Raw genomic sequence first — 22,167 nt, 5'->3', positions numbered from 1 at the left:
GCCCCTCACCAAGCCCCTCGGGGAGCTGCTGCTGGCCAGGAGTGGGGGTCACAGTTTTGGTGAAGCTCACAGCTCAGGAGCTGACTGCGGCGGCCACTCTCAGGTCCCCACATGTGCCGTCCTCCCTGGAAGATGGGGCATGACTCCAGTCCCCCTTGGAGTGTTGGGTGGCTTAAGCTGGCCGTGGCCTGGCACCCGCAGCGCTTTCTGTTCAAAGCCCTGATGGCCAGTGTGGAGGAGGACACCAGAGGTCCTCATGCAGTCGGCCACGTCGTCATTGACTCTCCCTGTGTCTGGTGGGTCCCAAGAACCTTGGCCATGAGGGCCTTTGGACCAGGGGTCCCCCATTGCTCAACCCAGAGCCTCTCTGTGACCTTTCCTGAGCTGGGGAATTGGTGGTGTTGAGGACACCTTATTTCCTAATTTAATTTTTAGCTTTCCTCAATTCTTCCCAACGTTTCCAGGCAGGAGTCCCTTTAAACGGTCCCGACCGCCTCCGTGGTGCCCCACACGCCTTTTCCTCTTCTTTAAAAGCCCTTGGTCTGGGCTGGGGCTGGGCTGGGGCTCGGTGGCAGAGCGCTTGCCTGGCATGTGTGAGGCACTGGGTTCGATTCTCAGCACCATGTACCAATAAATAAAATAAAGGTCCACTGACAACTTAAAAGAATTTTTTAAAAACCCTTGGTCTGTCATTTGGGCTGCTTCAGAGGGCCTGAAGCTGGTCAGCGGTCACTTAAACACCGATCTAGAGCCTCCGCTCCTGTCATCCAGGAACGGGCGTAGGGAAGCACAGTGGGTTTGTTCCAGGACCCCTAAGCATTCATGAGGACGTCATTATAACAGTACGGCGCTGGAAGGCTTCCTTGGATCTTGGGAACCTGGAAAATCACCAGATGGCAGCTTGGAGCGTCCCACTGAGAGTTGGCTCCGACTCCACCTGGGCCACAGGACGGGCGGCTGGACGTGCTGGAGTCAGGGAAATGTCTCCACGGAGGGGGGTCGCTCGGCATAGCAACGCGGGGCACAAAGCGGATCCCCAAGACGCACGCCACCTCGCGTCACTTGACGTTTGTTAGAAGGGTGACTCCTGGGGTCGGAGGGCAGCAGCAGACCATGTGGGCAGAGAGAGGGTGGCCTGCCCAGCTGAGGGGGCTGCTCTCGGGTGGCCGGGGCTGTTGGCAGTTGTTCTTGCTCTGATGTTTTCGAATGATTCCAAGAAGAATCTAGGGTGTCCGCCTGTCAGGAAGGAAGTTTTATGCACGTGTCTTACTGACTTTCTAGAGTTTTATGGAGGTGGATCCCAGGGGTCGGGAAGNAAAGCGCCAGCTCTGTCCAGCCCCTGCCCCCCCGCCCCCGCCACGTTGGGACTGCCGGGGACTCGCCTCCGCCTAGCCAGCAGCTCCATCCTTATCAGATGTCATTTCCCAAGTTATCCCACAGTCAAGGCCCATCCAGCCCATTCCAGGACGGCTTCTCATGGAGCCGTGTCATGGTGTCAATATGGCAGTGGCCTCCTGCCTGCAGCTTTCGAGAGCTGCCAAGGTAATTGACGTCTCCTCTCCTCACCTGCTGCCCGTGACACCCTGGCCTGGCAGGCTCTGGCTCCTCCTGCGTGGCTGGCGTGGGGCTGGGAGGTGGCTCAGCCACCACCTTGGCCCTGGGAAATGTGCCAGGCAGAGGGTTTGCAAGAACTGCTCTGAGAGCAGGGACATCCGCTGCAGGTTGGACAGCCACTGTGCCCAGGGGAGTGGCACCGGAGCCAGGAGGGTGGCCCAGACACTTCCAGGGACAGGGACTCCCCCACAGAGCTGGAGGCCCACGGAAGGCTGCATGTTGGATGCTCTTGCCCACTGCAGGCTGACGGGAGTGTCCAGGCGGGCTGGAGGTAGGCAGGTGCACTGGCCGCTCCAGAGGTGAGGCATGTGCACGTCCCTGGGATCTAGGATCTTTGACCTTGCAGTGGGCTAAAAGGACATGACCCATTGTAAGTGCAGGAGCATCTCCCGGGGACTCGCTTGGCCTCTATCCCTGCCTCCCCGAAGCCATGCCTGCTGGAGGGTGGGCCGGTTTCTTCCCCTCTGCCCACCTAGCTGGGGCCAAGCTTCCCATTTTATACTCAGAATATCGAGAACTTAGGAATGTTCCTGAATGACTTCGCTGCCCTTGCAGTGGCCTGTGTCCCTGTGATTCCTTGTTCCTTGCTGATCCCGAAGGGTTTAGTAGGAAGCAGGCAGTGGACAGAGCTCCCCTTTGTGGATTCTACAGAGCTGCTAGGTCCTGTGTGGTGTCCAGGTGGCCCGTGCTCCTCTGGTCACACTGTACACTTGCTGTCCACCTGGCACGTGGCCAAAGCTCAAGTAGATTCTACTGGGGAGACATCTCCAGAGCACGTCCCCTCCGCTCAGGGAACGCATCCAAGCCTGAGCTCCCCCAGGTCCCATCCCCTGGACAAGCCCCCTTCCCCGTGTGCCTCAGTCTCCCATGGGGAGTGTGCAGGTCTTGGCTCTCCCTTCCAGAGGGCGGCGCGTCCACACAGGGCTTTGCAAGGAGCGAGTGTGGCACTCAGGTACCAGGTCGCGTCAGGCCCCTCCCACAGGTGCATCTGGAGCCAGCCGGCGGTTCACGCGGTGGGTGCCCCCTCCACACTGTGGCTGCCCAAGTCGGCGGGAGAGAGTGGGTCAGAGCGCAGGGCTCATCTGCAGAAGGAGGTGGGGCTGAGCATGGGTCCCCGCCAATGAAATAATTACAGAATATGAAAATGGCTTAATTAAATCATTTTTACAAGTGAGTATGCATAAACACTCAGCAATTAGGCAGCCGATTTGCAAAGAGCAATTTTCTGAGGGCGCCTGCCTCCCGAGTTTCCATCTGCCCCTCTTTAGACACTGGTTCTTTATTTTGATTTGAATGGATGGAGACGAGGTGATGGTGCTTGGACCGCAGGATGCTGGACAAAGACCTGGAGGCCGTGTGGTTGCTGAGAGCTGGGGGGTGTCGGGAGCCCAGGCTCAGGGGAGGGAGGCACATGGTCACTGGCAGGATGGGGGCAGGATGGTGGTGTCCTGCCACTCCTTCCCTGCTTCCTCCCCTGTCACTGCCCCTTCCACTTGGCCTTCCTTGGGAATTAGATCCACTGAGCACCAGGGCTATTGTTTGGGCATAATTAAACCCAACCCCTGCCTTTCCAGTGGAAAACTGTAGCCCAGAGAGGACAACCTACCAGCCTGAAGTCACACAGCCTCCAGGTCTGGCACCCAGAGAACTTCCAAAGGAATCCAGCAAGCATTTACTGAGTGCCAGCTATGTGCACTGCCTGGATAATCATGGTGACCACTGTCCTCACCCTGACCTGGTGATCTGTATGGGCTTTGGGGGGAAACAGCATTGGGCTTGGGCTTTGTCAGAGGATCTTGTCTCCAACCTGCCTTTGACTGACCAGCTGGGTGCTGAGGCAGGTCACCCTCTATTTCCTGGACTTGCCAAAGGCAGTAAATGTCACTTCCTTTCCTTGCCGGGGTCTGGGGTCACCAAGAGGCAGTCCCAGCAGTCAGAGGGGTGCAGCTCCAGTGCCATCCCGCCAGGCGCCCCTCCCCCCTCCCCCTGGCCCACCTGGAGCTGGGACAGGGGCTGAGCAGGGGCACCGTGCCCCCATCACACCAGCAGCTGCTGACCTTCAGTCTCAGTGTCCATGCAGCATGAAGGAGGGCTTGGAGGAGGGAGGCCCGTCCTGCTCACCAGGGTCACAGCGGCCCTCACTGTCTGCACAAGTTCCCCAGCTGGCTCCTTCTCTCCAGAGCAACACTGCCCAAAGCTGGGCACCTACCCCAGCCATCTCACCTGGGCATCTTCTGCTCACCTGGGTGCCTTCATCTTACCCAGGTCCCTTAGAGGTCCCCACAAGCAGGGAGTCCCTCCCTCCTGCCTCTGAGTCTTTCCTGTGTTTTTTACCATCAGCCTCGGGCCCTTCCTGGGAGTCAGGCAGGGGACCCTGACCTGGGCTGTGCGTCCCTTTCTCCCCTGTCTGCCTGCCTGTCCCCATTTTCCCTTGCCACATGGGAGCTGTCACAGGACTGGTGTGGACGCCGTCTCTCAGGCTCCATGAAGCAGCTGCCTCCAGTGAGCTGACTGAAGTCAGGACCTCAGCATGTGGCCTCAGTGACACAGGGTCCCGGCGATGCCATCGGCTCAGGATGGGATGAGGTGCTTCTGGACAGAGGCTGGGCCCAGGTTCAGAGTGGAGACAGGAGGGGTCTGCAGGTGAGCCACCACCAGCCGAGGACACCCAGAGCCACCAGGAGCTGGAGGAGGAATGCGGCCCTCAGGCACCTGGGCTCAGACTGCTGCCCCCAGAGCTGGGAGGGAACGTCTCTGTAGCTGGAAGCCCCGTGTGCTACTGTGTGGCGGCCTCGGGGACCTAGGCTGCTGCCCGGGCTCCGTGCGCCCCGGGCTCCGTGCCCTTTCCTGGGGAGGTCCCTCGCAGGCTGGCCCTGCGCTGACTTAGCCTCGAAACCCACACCCGGGGACAGTCAAGGGGTTTTGTTTGACTGGGTTTTGGTTTTGTTCTTTAATGTTCTCTGAAGAAGGAGCTTTGCAGTTTGAGGTCATGGTCACATGAGCAGCACCAGCCATCCTCCTCTCCTGGAGGACATGACGCTGGGCACTGTCCAATCTCCTCTTCTGATCACCGCCTGCCTCTCTCAGCCTCTGTGCCACCACCTGCCCCTGGAGCACCCGAGGGAACCGCGTCTGCCCCCCATCACCACCGCCTCGGGGTCCCAATCCCGGGGACAAGGGCTTCCTGAAGGCTGCTGCCCTAGAGCTAATGTGCTCCTGGGAGGGACAAGCCATCCACCCTCAGGACCCAGCTGTGTCCCCAGCACCCTGACCCGCAGGGCTCGTCCCCCAAAGCAGGCGATTGCCGGGCCTCCTCCAGGCCCTGCAGGGAGCGCAGAGGCCACGCCCGCTGCCGCTCGCTTTCCGGCGGGTGCTGTGGAGCGACTCTTCCTCATACAGGTGTCGTCCCTGCTGACTATCTATTCGCTTGAGAAGCAGGTGGCGGAGGAAATAAGGAGGTGACGGAAACCCTCGAGTTGCCCCAGGAGAACACCCTGCGGCCAGGCTCTCAGTGGCCAGCCTCAGGAGGAACTGGACACCCTGGAGCTTTTGCTAGGGATTCTGAGGGCTGGGTCAGGTGGCCGGAGCCCTTGTGGGGCCTGCAAATTAAGGACAGTGGTCATGGCCTTTTACATTGGTGGGGACCTCAGAGACTCCTGGTCCCAACCCCCAGTGTTCCACATCTGTGTGGGCAGCCCAGGCCCCTGGGGCAGTGGGAACAGGACCAGCCCAGGTCCTCCGTGCCATGGGAGAGGGGCAGAGCAGGGCCCGGGAGGTGGGCACAAGCTGGTGGCTGCTCTCACCTTGGCTCTGTGTTGGAGGCTGGCTCTGCCTCGGGCCTCTGGATGCCAGCACTTGGCTCCAACCCATCCCGTCACCTTCTCCCTGGTGGCACCTGCTGAGCAGCATCACCATCCTCCAGGTCCCCAGGTCCCTCCCTCTCCTCCCCCAGCCTAGCCCAGCACCTTGTCCAGCAAGTCATACCAACCGGGCAGGGCACCTCCTGAGCGCAGGCACACTGCCCTGCGGGGTTCTGTAGCCTGTCCTGACACGTTTGCACAACACCAAGGGTACGGCCGGGCATGCGGTGTGGCCCGTGTGGATCACAAGCCATGCGGGTCCTCTGTCGTGGGCACTGGGCGGCAGGGAGGCTGAGGGTGTGGAGCTGGGGCAGCGGCGTTTCATTGACTGTGTAAATCAGCATATTATCATGGCAATACATAATCCATGTAACAATCATAGTGAACGTTCTTCTTTTAATACCAAGTCTTGAAATCAGTGTGTACCTGGCTGCGTGCTCCAGTCTGGATAAACTCCATGTTCTGAGAGCTGGGGATGCCACAGGACCCGTGGTGCTGTACTGTGGACCAGCCCTCTTGGTGGCCCTGGGGACAACTCCGGCCCCTCCCTTGCCCAGCCCTTCAGCCTCAGGCCCTGTCATCCCTCTTAGTGTCCCCCAACCCTGGGCTGCCACACGTGGCGGACGGCTCCCGCACTTTCCTCATTCCCAGGAGGAAGCCCTCCCCTCCCAGAGGCCTCCACATCCCATTCCTGGACCTGTGACATGTTCCCTTTCATAGAGAGCAATGGGGACTCTGCAGATGGAATTAGCACGGTGAGGAGGGGAGAGGATCCCAGACCATTCACGTGCGCCCTGTGCGATCACAGGAGGGACCAGGGAGAGTCTGAATGTGGAAGTGGGCGATATGTAGTCGAGCAGGGAGGGAGAAGCAGGCTCTGAGGACAGAGGCAGGGACCTGGAGCTGAGGGTCACAGGAGACCTCTGAGGATGGAAAGTCTTCCCCTGGATCTTCTAGTATGTGCCAGTGCCTCGGTAGACCTCCACGGGGCCTGTTTCAGACTGGTGACCTCCAGAACAGCACGTTGATAGATCCACCTTGTCCCGAGTCGCTCCAGCGGCCACAGGACTCTCTGAGGCCTCTCCTGGTGGAACTGGCCTGCAGGGTGCACTCCTGCCCAGGAGGGGGACAGGCGGGGTGGAAGTGGAGGCGCCCGTGAGGGGTCAGGGAGATCAGGATGGATCAGGTGTGGGTTCTGCTGGGGGCTGAGGACAGCCTGGGCCCCCAGAGTTGCACGTGCCCTAGCATCTCCTGGCCTTCTGGACGTCAGCACCACGGCTCACTGTGGCTGTCCCCTCCCACCTCTGCCTCTGTCTGTGTCTCTGGAATGCTGCCTTCATCCCCTGCGGCTGCCATGACACGGTGCCACAAACCTGTGGCTTCAACAGCTGGGATTTTTTCAAGGTGCTGAGTCAGCAGCCTGAGGCGGGGTGGGGGGGGTCATGGGCTGGCTCCTTCTGGTGGGCTTCGCCCTTGCATCTCTGTTGGTCTTGGTTTTCTTCCTCTATGGCACTGGTCATGTTGGACTGAGGGCCCATTCTGGCCCACTCTGGCCACCTCTGAACCTGATTGCTTCCTCCAAGGCCCTGTCTTCAATGCGGGCACGTTGACATGTTCCAGGTGGGTGACCCAGGACATGTGCCCGTCCCCAGCCACGCACAGCCTCTCCCTTCCTCCTCAGGCCTCTGCCCTCAGGTCACCTTATCCAAAGTCAGCTCAATGCCACTCTGTCTCTGGGACAGGACCCGCAGCCCCACCCAGCAGGCCCCCACCCCTTTCCAGGCCTAGAGCACCCAGCCTGCTGTGTTCTGCCGCTCCATTTGGCATCTGCCCACCCCCCTCTGCCCCACCAGGAGGGAGGTTCCAGGGCAGTGGGGCCTGTGACCTGCCGCTGGCCGCCTGAGCTGAGCGGGAAGGTGCCCTGGAGCAGCAGCTGTGAGCAGACTTCTCTGGCCCTCCTGGGCATGGGGAGGCAGGCTGGATCCTGGGCAGCCAGATCTGGGCTGAGGTGGTGGTCCTGGTGGGGGGCTGGGCAGAATCAATAGGCTTGTCTGGGAAAGCTGGGAGCGGGAGGGGCCTACGCCCAGAGGAGGCTCGGCTGCATCGAGCTCATAAACACAGCTATTTGTTTCTGCAGGGGCCCTGGAATTTCCTGGGTCTCTGGATCGATCTTCTGCTAATGGGCCTCTTGCTCCCTCTTTTCAAAGGAAATCAATTCTCTGAGGTTTTGAGAGTCAATGCTCCCAGCTGCACCTCCATGGGTGGGTGTGTCTTTGTTCTCTGCAGCCAGGTCATCACTGGGGAGGGCAGGACCAGCCAGAGGCCAGATGGGCATCCAGACCCCGAGTGACCTGAGGAATTTCCCCTACTGGGAAACCCTGGGAGCCACAAGGCTGGGGTAGAGTGGGGGCTCCTCAACCCTGTGACCCCGAGGCCTATGGAAGATACAACCTCTGGGACATGTGGCTACCAGGTCACCAAGCCCAGAGGGAATAAACAGGGCCCATCTTCCTGGACCCTGGGTTTCACCTGAGGAGGGAGGGAATGTGTGCATGCAGACACGCCAAGAGTCATTGTGGGAAGGAAGTTGAACATCTGCAGGGGGCGGCGGGGGGGGTTCATGCCAAAGTGGCTGCAGGCTCCTGGGAGACCCAGGGACAGGAGGGGAGGTGCTGGCCTTCTGCAGCTGCGGGTGCCCAGAGGCACTGCTGGCAGTGAGGTAGCCAGGGTGGAGTCGGCCCCGGCAGGCTGGGGTCTGAGGCAGGAGCTCTGATGGAGCTGGAGCCCACCCAAGCCGCCATGCCCAGCCCACCCAACCCACATGCCCAGCACGTTGTGCGATTCCAGCCTACTTTCAAGGGTGATCATGAGAGGCCCTGGTTTCAGAGCCTCTGGGACCTTGAGCTTCAACAGTACTGATTCCATGAGTTTCATTTGGTGGCTCCTGAACAACATCGGAGCTGGTCTTGGCGGCTTCTGTGGGACATTCCTCCTGCTCCGTCCACACCATAGCTGAGGAGGGCAGCCCTGGGGTGGTAGGGCTTGCCCCTGGCAGAAGACTCCAAGGCTTTGCTGTGCCACCAGCCACAGTGCAGAGCTGCCCTGGGCTCCAGGTGGGGTGGGGACGGAGGGGGCTCCTGCAGGAGCTCAGGGTCCCAAGAGGGAAACAGATGGGCAGGGGGCCACAGTGGAGCCTCGGACAGTGGCAGACGGTCCCTGCAGCAAGCAGAACCCCGGCCGGCATCAGGTGGGTTTGTGTCTGACTCTGTCAGGCAGAGAATGTCCCCTCTTGGACTCCTTTGGTCATCTGTGAGATGGACATGCTGACATCGTCTGTCAGGGTTCTGCAAGGCATCGAAGAGGTAGAAGACCCACAAGGGCCAGAGCATCTCAGGCACCCCCAGGAGGAGGAGGCAGCCTGGGCTTTGGGATTTCTAACCCCAGCTCCAGACCTGGGATTCAGATAGAGCAAGTCTTCTGTCCCGAGGGAGCCCAGTGGGGGACACCCTGCTCCTGCAAGGGTCGGGAGGGTAGCACTGTGTCTTCCCACCTGAGCTGGCACGCGGCTGGAGCTGGATATGCTATGGGTTGATAAAGGCCACACCTGGAGGGTAGGTGCTGACGGCTGTCCCCTGTCCCCCCAGGTCTTCGGATTTCGGGACGTCCTACACCAAGCTCACCCTCCAGCCTGGCGTTACCACCGTCATTGACAACTTCTACATTTGCCCCACCAACAAGAGAAAGGTACGTGCTGGCCCTGTGGCCGAAGCCCAGGAGGCCCGTGCCACTGGTGTCTCCTGCCTCTGGACAGGGGAGAATGAGAGCTGTCTGCCCCCTGGCCCTCGCTGGTCGCCCTTCCCAGTTCCGCCTTCATCCCTTGCCAAGAATATCCAGCCACCGGCCAGACTGCAGGAGGACTGTCTGGGCACATTGACCTTCCCCCCGCCCTGCAGGCGCACCCAGGAGGCACTGGGGAGGCTGGTAGCTGAGGTCGGCTGCTTGGCAGGGCGTCCTGGAGGCGTGTTGGTGGCTCTGAAGGGTTGCTGTGAGTCCAGGGCCCAGGTGGTCTCATCTCAGTTTTAAGCGCTGTTTGGTTGGTGAGCTTCCTGGCTCTGCTCTCTGGCTGGTGGCAGAGGGGGACGCTTGTCATTCAGAGGTCATCTACTCGCCGGCTTCCATGAGGAGAGCCTCTGCAAACATGTGGCTGCGTCTTGGCCCACTGGGGATCGGGGGAGCCCCCGGCACCCGCATGCTGACTCCACCCAAAGCAGCGGCTCGAGGTTCTGGGAGGGGCCTGGGACAGAGCAGCGTTCGAGTCCCAGCTCACCTTTCTGTGCCTCAGTTTCCTCATCAGGAAATGGGGTGCAACCCACCACCTGCCCAGAGAATCTAGGACCAGACACCTGGAGCCCCACAAGTGCTCAGCATCAGGCCTGCACCTGGGCTCCCACGGCTGCTCGAGGGGGCTCAGGGCGTGTCCCAACGAGGAAGGGGTCTTGTGGACTGGCTGGTGGTGCCACTAAGGGCACCATGTGTTCTGTGGGCCTCATGGAGGCAGACACAGGGGGCTCAGAGGAATGGGCGGGTTCTGTAGAGGCCGAAGGCCCCAGGTGAGGGCGGTTAACGGAGGTCAGAGAGCAGCAGAGGTGGCTGCGGGCTCCAGGTGGTGGCAGTGCGGTTCTACAGGACACACCCTGCTCTCTGGAGAGCCCTCTTGCCTGAGCTCTCTCTCCGCCTGCGCTGCCATGAAGCTTCCTGACAGGGAGCAGGGATGTGGGACGGAGGGCGCTGCAGGGCTCGGGGCCTTGCCCTGGGCGCCTCTCTGGGGTGTTAGTGGCCCTGGCCCCTTCCTGGACACCTGGGGGCTTCATACTCCACCCACAAGGACCCAAGGAAGCAGGTGTTACCATCCCATTTTCCAGGGCAGTGAGTTGAGGTGGGGAGGTGGGTCTCGCGCAGTCACAGGGTCGGGAGGCCCCTCACCTCAGCCTCTGAGTCTGCCCCTCAGGGGGGCTCTTCCAGGCCCAGAGTGGCCCCGAGGCCTCTGCCTGCAGGAGAGCTGAGCACCTGGAAGGGGCAGGGTCCATCTCTGCTGTCAAACTGGGGCTGCTGCGATCTGAGTGGGAGGCCAAGGAAGGCCTTTGGGGGCTCGTGCTGCGTACCCCCAGACTCCAGCCGGCAGTGGGCCACGTCCCCATCCTGGGAGCTCCCTGCAGTCCTTGTCTGTTCAGCCACCCTGGTCCTGGTGACCTCTGCTGGGGCTGCTGTCCTGTCCACACACATCCCCACAAGAGGAGACTGGCCATCTGATCACCAGCCGGGATGGTCCACGGGTGCCTGGGAAGGGACGGTGGCTCAGGACCAGTCGCACAGGCTGTGCTATGTTTGGAACTGAGGAGGGCAGAGACGATGGTGGCAGTGAGGGAACCAAGACAATCTCTGAGCCGGAGGTTAGAGAAGGGCTCACGGGGAGGCTGGCTGGGGCCAGCCAGGTAACAGACCTGCTCCTGCGTGGAGCAGCCTGGGGACACGGCTGGTTCCCTGACCTGTAAGGTAGGTGGCCAGAAAGTTAATGGGACGGTGCTCGCGGTGAGCAGGGCTGATGGGCCACCGTCGGCCTGGGGGCAGGGCTCCCTGGAGGACTGGCTCCTTCTGCAGGTGACTTGGGGACAGGAAAATGGCCACAGGATGCATTTTTTAAAGCAAACAAGACCTCCTGGCCAGCAGTGCCTGAGAGGTCACTGGACACTCCTCAGAGCCAGGGTGACTGGACTTTTCTCCTGGCGACTTTGCTGGGGGTGGAAGGCTGCATCTGATGAGGCCCTGTGTCCAGCAGGGGGCGCAGCCAGCGCTGGAGGGGTGCAGTGCATGTGTCCACACTGTATATGCTACCCGCCTGTTAGTCCCTTGGTGGTTGCCTCAGTTATCAGATTGCCTGTCATGGTGCTGCAGTGCTGGTGTTCAAATGACCCTTATTTTATTAATTATGGCCCCAAAGCACAGGATGCTGGCAGCTCAGCTTTGCCCAGTAGAAGCTGTAAAGTGCTTGCTTTACAGCTGAATGGTTACCATAGAGTTGTACATATGGAAAAAACAGTTTGCATAGGGCTTGGTACTTCTGAGGTCTCAGGCATCCACTGAGGGTCTTGGAAAATAACTCCACAGATAATGGGAGGACTCCATCTGCTTGGTGCTGTGAGGCTGTGCTCCCAGAATTCTGCCTGCAACTGGGGCTTGCAGGGGTGGGAGTGGGGGTTTTAAATGCATGTAGAGGCAGAAAAACCACAGTCACATCACGGGGAAAATGAATTTGAAACCATTAAGGTAGAGGAAGACACGGGGGACTGGGCCAGGCAAACATCCAAAGGTGGGGTGCAGCCTGTGGGCAGCTCAGTGGAGACTCCGCAGCTCAGTGGTGCCCAGTCCCCAGGATTCACCAGAGCTCAGGGACATGGGGCAGTGGAGGGCAGAGGACAGCAGAAGCCCTTCCTGCAGGAGTTTCAGTGTAACATAAACTAAAACGCCCTTCATCACTGCACTGGTTGACCGTTTCTAGTGTGCCAGGTCTGGGCCACAGTGGTGGGGTGTGACTCAGGGTTGCCTGGACGAGGACGCTCAGGAAGCTGGGACATTGCCCCTGATCACCCAACTGGCAGGTAGAGAAAGGCATTTATTGACGCACTGTGATTGGTCTAGAGTAAGGATTTGAACCCAGGTCTGCCAGACCTGGGCACCCTTGGCACACTCTGGGATCACTGGGCTTCCCAGCAGCCAAGTTACAGGCAGCCAGTGGGGCGTCCTCCGTCCATGTGAGCCACCCAGCCCGGCCAGGGTACGGGGTTGGAAACTGGCATCCACTGAGAGTGACCTGACCACATGCCAGGTCAGCCTGTGGCCTGCAGAGCTGTGCCAGCTGTGCCACTCGAGTCTGCTCTGGCCTCAGTTTCCCCGTCGGAGCTGACGGTTCTCCAAACTCCTCCCAGCTCCAACATCTGGGCGCCTGTGGGCAGAGCAGCCGCTGGGAATCTGACTGTTCTGACCCCACCTCGATCACCTCCTCTGCAGAAGGCGAGCGGGGTCTTCAATCTCCCTCTCCGCACTGCCCCCACCCCCTTGGCAGACGCGGTAGAGGGCCTGGCGCATGCTGGACTGCAGCAGGGTCCAGTTTGTAGCCCACAGGTGCAGGCTGAGGACTGACTGGAAATAGGGGTAAGCTGGGTGGACAGTATGACCTTCTGGAAAGCGTGAAGGTCAGGGACCCAGACCCATCTGATAGAACCTCTACTGAGTGGGGAGAATAAGAAAAGGGGCCAAAGGTAATCCCCGCCCCTGCCAGAAGGGCCATTCCCTGCAGGGCGCCTGCCTGGGCCTGTGCCATCCGCGCCCACCTCCCGTGTTGTTGGGTGACGAGGATCTGCAGGCAAATGCGAGGACTATTAGGGGTCCATTTAGCAGCAGTTACAGGCAGAGCCTCACTTTACAGCTTCTTAGGAGACCACTTTGCAACCCGTCTTAGGAAATGAATTCCCTTTTATTTCAGTCTTACCTGCAGTCTTGTCCGAGCTCTCGGCCTTGGCGTCCCAGACAGGGCCTGTGCTGTTGTCACGGAGTGACCCAGGACCCCGGGGGCCTGGCCGTCCCCTCCCACAGTGCTAGCAGTTGGTGCGTCAGCCCTGGGCTGAGAGTGCGATTCCACTGCAGCCCCAGGGCAGCCACCAAGGCACAGGGGGGTGAGGGCACTGCCTGGGATGGAGCTGCTGCCAAGTGTCACGTTCCCTGAGGGAAAGGCACAGGCCAGGAGCTGCCCGCGAGCCCCTGCTGTCCCACGTTCAGACGGCGTGGTGTCCCCTGCTCCGCGGGCCCCTCCTCTGTTCCTCAGCCTGCGCCAGGTCTGCCTGTGCCGCAGGCTTCACTGTGGGGAACAGGCGCCTGGCCTCCCTGGCCTCTGGGGCTCTTTTGTGTCCACCTGTTAGGACGGCTCCGCCTGCCGCCTCTGTTTAGGGGATCACTTCCCTTCCCCTCCTGCACTCTCCCTTCTCCCCTTGGACCTGCCCTATCCTGCGAATTGGCCAACTGTTCTCCAACAACCGCGTCTCCCTGGTCGGTGGCCCCACCCTTCTCTGGTGGGGGGGGCTCCTGTCCCGGAAAACAGCTGACCTCTTGACCCCACAGTCTTCCTTTTCTTCCTCGCCAACAGCCAGAGCAGCCCAGGCTCTGTGGTCCCTGCGGCCCCAGGCCCTCTGCTCTGACTCGGAGGGCACCCAGAGCAGCCCAGGTCCAGGTCCAGGCTGGAGCTGCAGCCTGGGGTCACCCCAACCCTGAGTGAGGCCTTGAGAGCCCAGGACCTCTCCAGGGAGCCTGTGGGAGCGTCCTCAGCAGCGGCTGGTCTTGATTCTCCTCGGCTGCCTCAGTGCACATGTGGCCAGAAGGTCCTGCTGTGAGATCCTTCTTCCCAAGCGTTCGATTGGCATTTCCCTGTCCAGAGCCCAGCCACCAGGAAGGCCTGAGGGACGGGGGAGAACAGCCAAGGGGGGCTCTGAGCCTGAGTCCTGGGTGTGGAATGGGATTCACTCCATTGCCCATGTCAGGTTGTGCTGGGGATCAGAGGGGACAACGTGTGATCTAGTGCAGCATCTGGCCCTGGTGGCTAGACCAAGTGCCAACGGGAGCCAGGAACCCCACTGTGAGGTACTCTAAGAGCCCAAGCCCATGTGTGTGACCTGCAGTAGTGACCACACTGCCCCTGTGTGTCTTCCCCTGGACCTGTCTGGGCAGCACCCTGGGCTGTGTGCCTGAGAAACAACCCATCCTCTCCAGCCCCTGGAGGACCCGCCGAGTCCTGGTAAACGGGAAATGAGTTTGATGCACATTGAACTCAGGCATTGAGGAGACAAGTGCATACACCTGGCGTGGGCTGTTGCAGGCTGGCACCCAGCGCCTGTGTCTGGGTTCCTGCGGGGCACCCTGCATGAAGCCTTGCACAGGCAGTGCCTCACTGGACAGACCCCAGGACCTTGGGCTGTCCGCAACACCAGAAACCACTTGGAGGGGCCCCTGGTCACACCCTTGTGGTGCCTGCTCCACTGACCCAGGCGGGGCTGGCGTGGGTGCCATTCTCTGGTCTGGGAGGGGAGCAGGCCTCGCTGGTTTCCATTCTGCAGTTGGCGTTTGGCCACCCGGTAGTGCTCAGGCTGCAGCTAGAGCTGCTGCACTAGCTATGGAGGCCACACTTGGTGACGCTCTCCAGGCACGGTGCAGGGTGGTCCCAGGCTTCCGCAGGACAACAGTGCACTGGGGAGCCCTGAGCAGGCCTGTCTCATGGGTGGGGGCTTGTGGGGTGTCCAGGGCTCCTGGTTGGCCCCACTGAGGAGTGCCGAGGCGGCCATCTCTCCTCCGAGTGGTTGGCCATTCTCTCTGAGCAGCAGGGTCAGGGCCATCTGGGATGTAGCTCCCCTCCCCTTGGCCTCAGGAGGGGTTCAGAGTTCAAAGGCCACATTTTGGGAAACTGTCCTAGACCAGAAGCAGGCAGGGGCAGCAGGGGTAGGGAGGGGACAGCTTCCTCAACAAGGGGCCCTGGGTGGCGCTTGAGTCCCCCACCCCACACCCTGAGGCCCATAGAGTTCACTGCTGCTCCTGATCTCCAGACGGGGCTCCCCAAGGGCACCTGGCCCTAAAAGGCCTCCTCGGCCTCTTTCCCCTCCAGCCCGAGTCCTCTGCTTAGCCTCATCACAAAAAAGGAGGCAGGGGTCTGGCATGGACCCTGCTGTGTGGAGGGGATCAGGGATGGGCAGGCTCCGAGTGCACCCTGATCTCTGAGAGCCAAGCCAGGTCCCTGGGACGCCCCTGTTGTCCCCTAGCCTCCCCCATGGCTTGCTCCTCGAGGAGGGGCCAGGTCCTCTGAAGTCTGATCTCCTGGAGGCCAGGAGCCCTGCCAGGTGGGGGGCGAACCAGAGAGTGGAGCCCTGTGGGGGGGGGGGACCTGCAGCTGGGCTAAATGGGCTCCTTCCAATCAGCAAGGCCCATCCCCCTCCAGGGCCAAGGTTCCTCACCTGCCTGGGGGGAAGTGACTCTGTCGGGCCTGTCCGGGTGCTGAGCTCTTGTCTCCAAAGAGTGAACCCCTTGAAACGCATGGAAAATGGTTCCCTGTTAGCCATAGGTCATCGTCAGAGAGGGCGTGAGAGGCAGAAGCAGGGTTCCCAGCGCGGTGCTCTCCTGGGCTAGCCAAAGGTGGGGGCTGCTGTCTCCTGGAGATGGTCCCAAATTTGATCCTCTCCAAAATAAGACCAGAATACAAAGCTACCTGGAGCTCCTGGGTGGCCCCCATGGCCTCAGGGAGCCCTGTCCTCGTCCCCCAATGCTCTGTGCCACCTGTGGGGACCTACTGTGAACCAGGTGCTAAACTCAGCTGGGTGGCTCTTTACCAGTAGGTGTCTGTTGGGGCTGGAGAGAGTGAGAGGAGGACCTGGGAGTGACAGGGAGCTGCCCAAGGGCCCAGGGGCATCCCCAAGATGCTGACCATGGCCACCATGTTAAGAGACTCTTGGCTGCTCAGCGGCCAACCCAAGGTCCAGCCAGGAAGGGGCAGGGGTGGCCAGTGGAATTTGGATCCGGATCTCCTTGGGGCCTCACCCACATATCCCATGGCATCAGCTGACCCTGGGTCACTGCCAGGCCTGGCGGTCCTGCCACCCCACCTCCAGTCTTCCAGATTCCGCTTTCTTAGGGGGCCTTCCTAGGCTCACCTTCCTCCCCCAACCCCAGACCAGCTCAGGGTCGACTGCGGGGCCTTTCTGCTCTTTCCCACCCCACAGAGTAGCCTGCAGCCTGCACATGTGTCTGTCTGCTGTCCCCAGACTTCTGTACCTGAGAAGTACCCAGGGAAGGAGCTATGGCTCTCCTGCCCTTGCCTCTGCCCAGCCCTTGGCCTTGAGTCTGACACCTCATTTTGACCACATGAAGGTGTGCATGGACACTCTGACTACAGCAGCCATCAGTGGACCTAACCTAAAGTGTGATGGCCTACGCTCGGCCTGTTTATTTCAGCTGGACACCTGTCTGTGGGGTCTGCTCTGGTCAGTTAACCATGTCCTGTTTCCTCATCTGTAGTAATGTAGGACTACACTTCTTCATGCAAAAGACAGTGATTTTCATTCTAAAGGCGTTACCTCCAGGTATATTCCTGGCTTAGTATTCCTGGGACAAAAGATGGAAACCCAACGGTGACACATCTGGCCACAGTGTTCCCCAAAGTTACTTCTGTCCTCAGTGGAGAGGCTACTCCAACCGCCATTCATCCAGAAAACACAGGAGGCTCCGAGTCCTTCCCTGAGCTCTAGCTCCACCGCTGAGCCCGTGGGTGAGGAGCCCTGTGGCTATTCAGTCCCCTTTCCCGGGAGGCTCAGCTGACTCCAGGAGATCACCCACCCACCTACCTGTCCAGGGTGGGTCCTCCTGCCCGTCACTAAGTTCATGATGCAACTGAAGACAGGTGGGCGGCTGAGTGCTGACCCACTGCGTTTTGGGGGATCATTATCCTGACGGGGCCAGGTCAGCGAGGTGACTCATTAGCAAGGCAAGGAACCATGTCTCTGGAGCTTGCTGTCATCTTCCCATTTCAGACTGTCCCAGGCACAGTCAGTAGGAAGAGGGAAACTTCATGCAGGTTCCAATGCCACAGACCTGAGCCACAGTCGCTCATGGCCTCCTGTGCTGGAGGGGAGAGAGGGAGAGGACACTGGATGGCAGCCTGCTGTGACAGCCAGCCCTCAGAGTAGATGCTAGTTTCCTGTTGCTGCTCTAACAAGTCACCAAGAGGCCTGACTCAGCACAGTCACATGATTCTGTTCTGGAGGCCACAAGCCACCGGTAAGTCTCAGGCAGCTAAGAGCCAGGAATCAGCGGGGGGCTGTGGCTGCCGTGGGTGGGGCTGCCTGTGAGGCTTGTGTCTCCCCCTGTCCACCCCAGGTGTGCTTTCTCCCATGGGCCTTTTCGTGTAACCATCTCATTTCCAGCTGGGCCTCTGTTTATTGCACCAACCTATGTAGTGGCCACCAGGGAGAGGCCCTGGCCTTTCCTGTCAGGATTTCTCCAGACAGGGCCTTTGTTCCCAGAAGTTTGTCCAATGCATTGATTGCTTATTGCTTTCCATGGGAAAACATGCTGGAGCTATTTTTTAAAATGTGATTGACGTTCTAAGGGTGAGTGACTGTGACGTGCTCATCTGTATCTCTCAGCACGTCCTCCCCCTCCAGCCTGATGAAGCCTCAGTGAAGGCTCGCTTTTGTCAGTGTGACCCTCAGGCTGGTGCTCAGTGGGGCCCGTCCTTCTGATCTGGCCCTGCAGGTGTTCACGGGGTCCTGCTCTGGCTCAGCGGGGGGTTCCTTTGTATCCCTGAGACCTAGGGGCCAGTCCAGGATCCTGTACAGAGAAACTTGAAGTTCAGGAAGACAGACAGCCCAGGGCTGGTCGGGTGTGCTGGTCGGGGCGGCCCCAGGGCTGTGACAGGCAGAGAGGCCTTGGCCCAGCCCTGAGCAAGGCCCATGGAGCAGCCGAGAGCCCACTGCAGGGGGCCAAGTCTGCTCCCCTCATGAGCCTGGTGTCAGGGGTGGGTTCTGTGTTGGCCACATCCGCCCAAACCCTGGAGCCCCGGCGTCTCTGTCCACAGCGACCACGGCGGCCCCCAGCCGGCCTTCCCAGCAGACGACATCTGTTATTTTAAAGACCTAATGGGTGCCTCCTGGGCTGGGGCGCAGTTGGTGAAAGGAGCCTGTGATTAGGTGTATGAATAAACTGTGATACACAAATAACGGCCCCGAGTTTTCACTCGGGTGTAAGAGAATAATGACACTGATTACGCTCTGTGGTGGGCGCTCCCTACCCTGGGCGCTCCTAATGGTGGCAGGCGCCGCAACGGTGCTCCACACATGTGATAAATAGACACCTGAGGACATGGCTGCGAACTGAATTCTAATTGTCACGTAATTAGAGAGCAATTAAATAGTTATCTGTCCCATATAAATGAGCTATTCGATGTCCTCCCAAGTCCGGCTGAATTTCAATAAAACATGTCTGTCTCCCCCTCTGACACGGAAATGTGTGCTCTGAGTTGAGATGGGCAGGAGGGGCCGTGGTCTCCGGGCTCCCTGTGGTGGCATCCCTGGGCCTTCAAACCTGAGCATTGGCTACTTTCCTGGTAGTGGCTAGAAGGTGAATGTGCCCATGGAGGCCTCACTGCCTCCTGGGGGCAAAGAGGAGAACCCTGCCCTAAAACCCAGACCTACACGGCCAGCCCGGCCTAAGCCCTGATTTCTCACATAAAACGGCTGAGGCCCTGCCCCCAGCTGCCCCAAGGCCCTGCTAAACCGACCATGGATCCGAGCTCAGATAGGCCCCTGGAGCAAAGACGGAGGCCTTGCTAGAAGTCGAGTCTGTCCACCAGGTGGAAAGCCCACTGGTTAGAGCAGCCCTGCCCACCTGCAGGAGGCTGGGATAGCACCGTGGTCACTCTACGATGCACAAGTGGGGGGACTCTCCCACAGTCCCTGCTCCACAGACTGTCTGGCAGCTTGTCAATTTCACCTGCCTGCCTCCCCCCCACCCCCCGCCAAATTGCAGTATTTGTACCACCTCAAGGTCAAGAAATGGACATGGAGGGAGCAGAAGCAGCCCGTGTCCTGCTGTGTGGGCCTCACTGGGGTTAGTGGTGTAGGTGAAGGATGGGGGGCTGGGAAAACGGACAGAGATGAATGGCCACTCCCTAGAGGGAGGCAAAGCCAGGAAGGGGGACAGTGGGGGAAGAGCCATCCTAAGACAGGGCAAAGCTCAACGGCAGGACTGAGAGCCACTGTGGAAGCCCGGACACTCAGGAGGGACGCTCAGGGAGAGCAGAAAGTGACTGGAGGACAGTGAGGCAGCGTCCCCGAGGAAGGGGCTCTCGAGGCCAAGTGGACAGTGAGGAGGGAGAGGCCGAGCAGGGAAGGCCAGTGGGCCCCAGGTGCTCCTAGGGGACAGCCCAGAGCTGCTGAACCAGAATAGCCCTCAGGGTGGGTGATGACGTAAAGCCCCTCCAAGCTGATCCTCAGGTTCTGGGTGTTTTCTTTAATTATTAGGAAAAATCTTCCTCAAAGAAACAAGTTCTGTATCAAAGAGTAAGAATCAGGTCATCACAACTGCATTTCCAGGATCAGACTTTGAAATGTCAAAATGGATTCCAGTGCCTACAGGCAGGTGTGAGAGGTCTGCCTGAGAATTTTATACCCAGCTAAGCTGTCCTTCGTAGGGTGGGACACGGCACCTGCAGCGGGGAGAGCGTCATCAATTAGATGCCAGGGGCCTGGCTTGAAAAGAAGATGCCTTGAGGACCCTACCAGAGAGAGAGGGGGGAGGCCCCAGTGGGAGAAGGTGAGAGGGTGAGGAGTACAGCGATCAGCCCGGCGGGGGGGGGCAAGGCAGACACATCCTGGAAGGGACAGGAAGGAGCACCCTGTCTGGGTGGGGACTATCTGGAATGTATCCATTAAACTGTGGGTTGGGAAGGGGAGGTGTGGGGGGAGCAGAGACATGTGAACTCCTCTCCTGGTCTGGGGGGGACAAAGGCCACCCCTTCATTCCTTATGTTAGTCATGGGAAAAGTGCCCATGGAGGAATATTTTTTGAAACTTCAATAATCTTTCGTTCTTCAATCAGAGTGTTGATCATTTTGCACATAAAGAGCCATGTGGGAGGGGACCAGCACGCAAGGCAACTAGCACGTGCCCAGTCTGAGTGTCTAGGAAACACAGTAATGGACGTCAGACAGTCTCACTGACCGCCACGGAGGAGACACTGAGTCCATGACCTTGACCTTCTAAGGGACAGCCCTGATCACGACTCCACACTGTCTTCTCCTTACTGACCACCCTCAGCCCTCCCAGCCAAGAACACTATCCCACGAGGTGGCTCTATGGCTGGACACCCAGCATTAAGGCATCCAGTACCCCCAACAAATCCAGCAACCACTTTTGACCACGTTGAGGCTGGATGTTTGGAATCCGTGAAGGTAAAGATGAAGGGGTTCTCTGTTCAGCACACCTTTGATCCTGCAAAGGCACAGGATGCTTGCTAGAAAATCTGAATACTGCTTTGATTGGCAGTAAGCCCAGAAGCCCAGAGGGAGGATGTTTCCCTAGGAAAAATGCTGCATGGACCCATCCCTTGAAAGCCAGCCACATCAGGGAAAATGGAAGGGCCACCACACACAGGACCCACCCAGGAGCCCGGTGGCTCCAGGTAGAGCGGTGCACAGGGCATCCCCTCCAGCTGTTCAGGCAGAGTGCCCGGGCTGGGGCTGGGGCCTGTGGGCCCAAGGCTGGGGCTCAGGCCTGGAGTGTGCCCTGGCTCAGGGGCTCAGAGGGCCTGGCACTTGGCCACTCTCACGGGGGTGGGAGCGCTATGGTCTGGCCCGGGGCCTTGCTCGGGCCTCTCTCTGGAAACTGGGGTTCAGTTCTGAAATGACCTCCAAAGCCCCCTTCAGGGTAAGCACTCCCTCTGTGTGAGAGTGATGCTAATTGCATGAGACGGACCATTCCAGAACCCCGGGCTGTGTGAGTGTGTCACTATTAAAATGTCTCTCTTTAATGACCACTTTCCCAAGAAGTGGTTAGGTGCAGTTCCTCCAAAATTGCCTGCATATGACTTAGAGCAGGCAGAGTTCCAACGGCCCTTCCTAGTGGGGACCTTTCCAGGGACACCTCCAGCCACAGCTCCCACCTAGGGATCAGAGCCCGTAGGGCCCAGAGGAGAGGATCAGGGTGCCCCATGCCAGCTAACGCAAGGAGGAGCCCCCCAGAGCAGAACCGGCTCAGCGGTGCCTTTGAGGACCTCTCCACCTGGCACACTTACCACTAGTCCCAGAGCTCACTATACATCCCCCACCCACCCATCCACGCACCCGTTTTTGCACCCATCCACCATCTGTCCGTCCTGCCATTCATCTCTCCATGCTTACGTCCGTCCATCCGTCCACTCACCCATCCACCTATTCACCTGTCCGTTCTGACACCCATCTATCCACCCATCGTTCATCTGCTATCCATCGGTCTCTGTCTACCCATTCATTGTTCCTTTCATCATCTCCATCTATCCATCCATCCTTGCGTCCATCCCCCCCACCTGTCCTTCTGTCCTTGCAAGCACCCCTTCACTTCACACGCACCAGTGGCACCACTGAGGGGCTCTCTGCTCCATGGGGAGACAAGAATGTAGGAAAGCACAAGGAGATTGTTGTCACGTTGCAAATGCTCCCCGTGGGGGCAGGGAGAGGGCACTTGGATCTCTTTGCTCAATTAGTCAAACTTGGAAAGTGCCTCCCCTTTGCCTCGTCCCTCTGTCACGGTGATCTTGGCTCCATCGGCTCGGGGAAGGGAACAAACGACTTCTCACATCTGAGCCTTGATTGCTTCATCTGCGAATCGAGGCTGGTGTCCCCCCTGGCTTCTGGCTATTTGAGATCCAGTGACATGAGAGTGAGAGAAGACTTCAGATGACCCTGTTCTTCACGGGCTGCAAGGGCCCAGCAAGCCAGATCACTGTCCCCACCACAATGCTTAAGCAGACAGATTAATAACCAGTGGAGACAGAGAAGGGATCCTGCTGCCCAAGCCAACGTGAGGTGCCAGGCCCGTGCTGGCACGTGGGCACCCAAGCCCTGCACTCG

The 22,167-nt window shown here is 59.5% G+C and overlaps 1 protein-coding gene across 1 annotated transcript in view; it reads left to right on the top strand.

Moving 5' to 3' along the window:
• The window catches only part of Sorcs2 (sortilin related VPS10 domain containing receptor 2), a 343,989-nt gene that overhangs the window by 196,269 nt on the left and 125,553 nt on the right, over positions 1-22,167 (top strand). Inside the window, 1 exon segment of the mRNA XM_048784122.1 lies at positions 9,119-9,218. Coding sequence (XP_048640079.1) covers positions 9,119-9,218 — 100 coding nt within the window.

Source organism: Marmota marmota, unplaced genomic scaffold (genome assembly GCF_001458135.2).
Source record: "Marmota marmota marmota unplaced genomic scaffold, marMar, whole genome shotgun sequence".
Taxonomy (NCBI): domain Eukaryota; kingdom Metazoa; phylum Chordata; class Mammalia; order Rodentia; family Sciuridae; genus Marmota; species Marmota marmota.
This window is presented reverse-complemented; position numbering and strand designations above follow the sequence as displayed.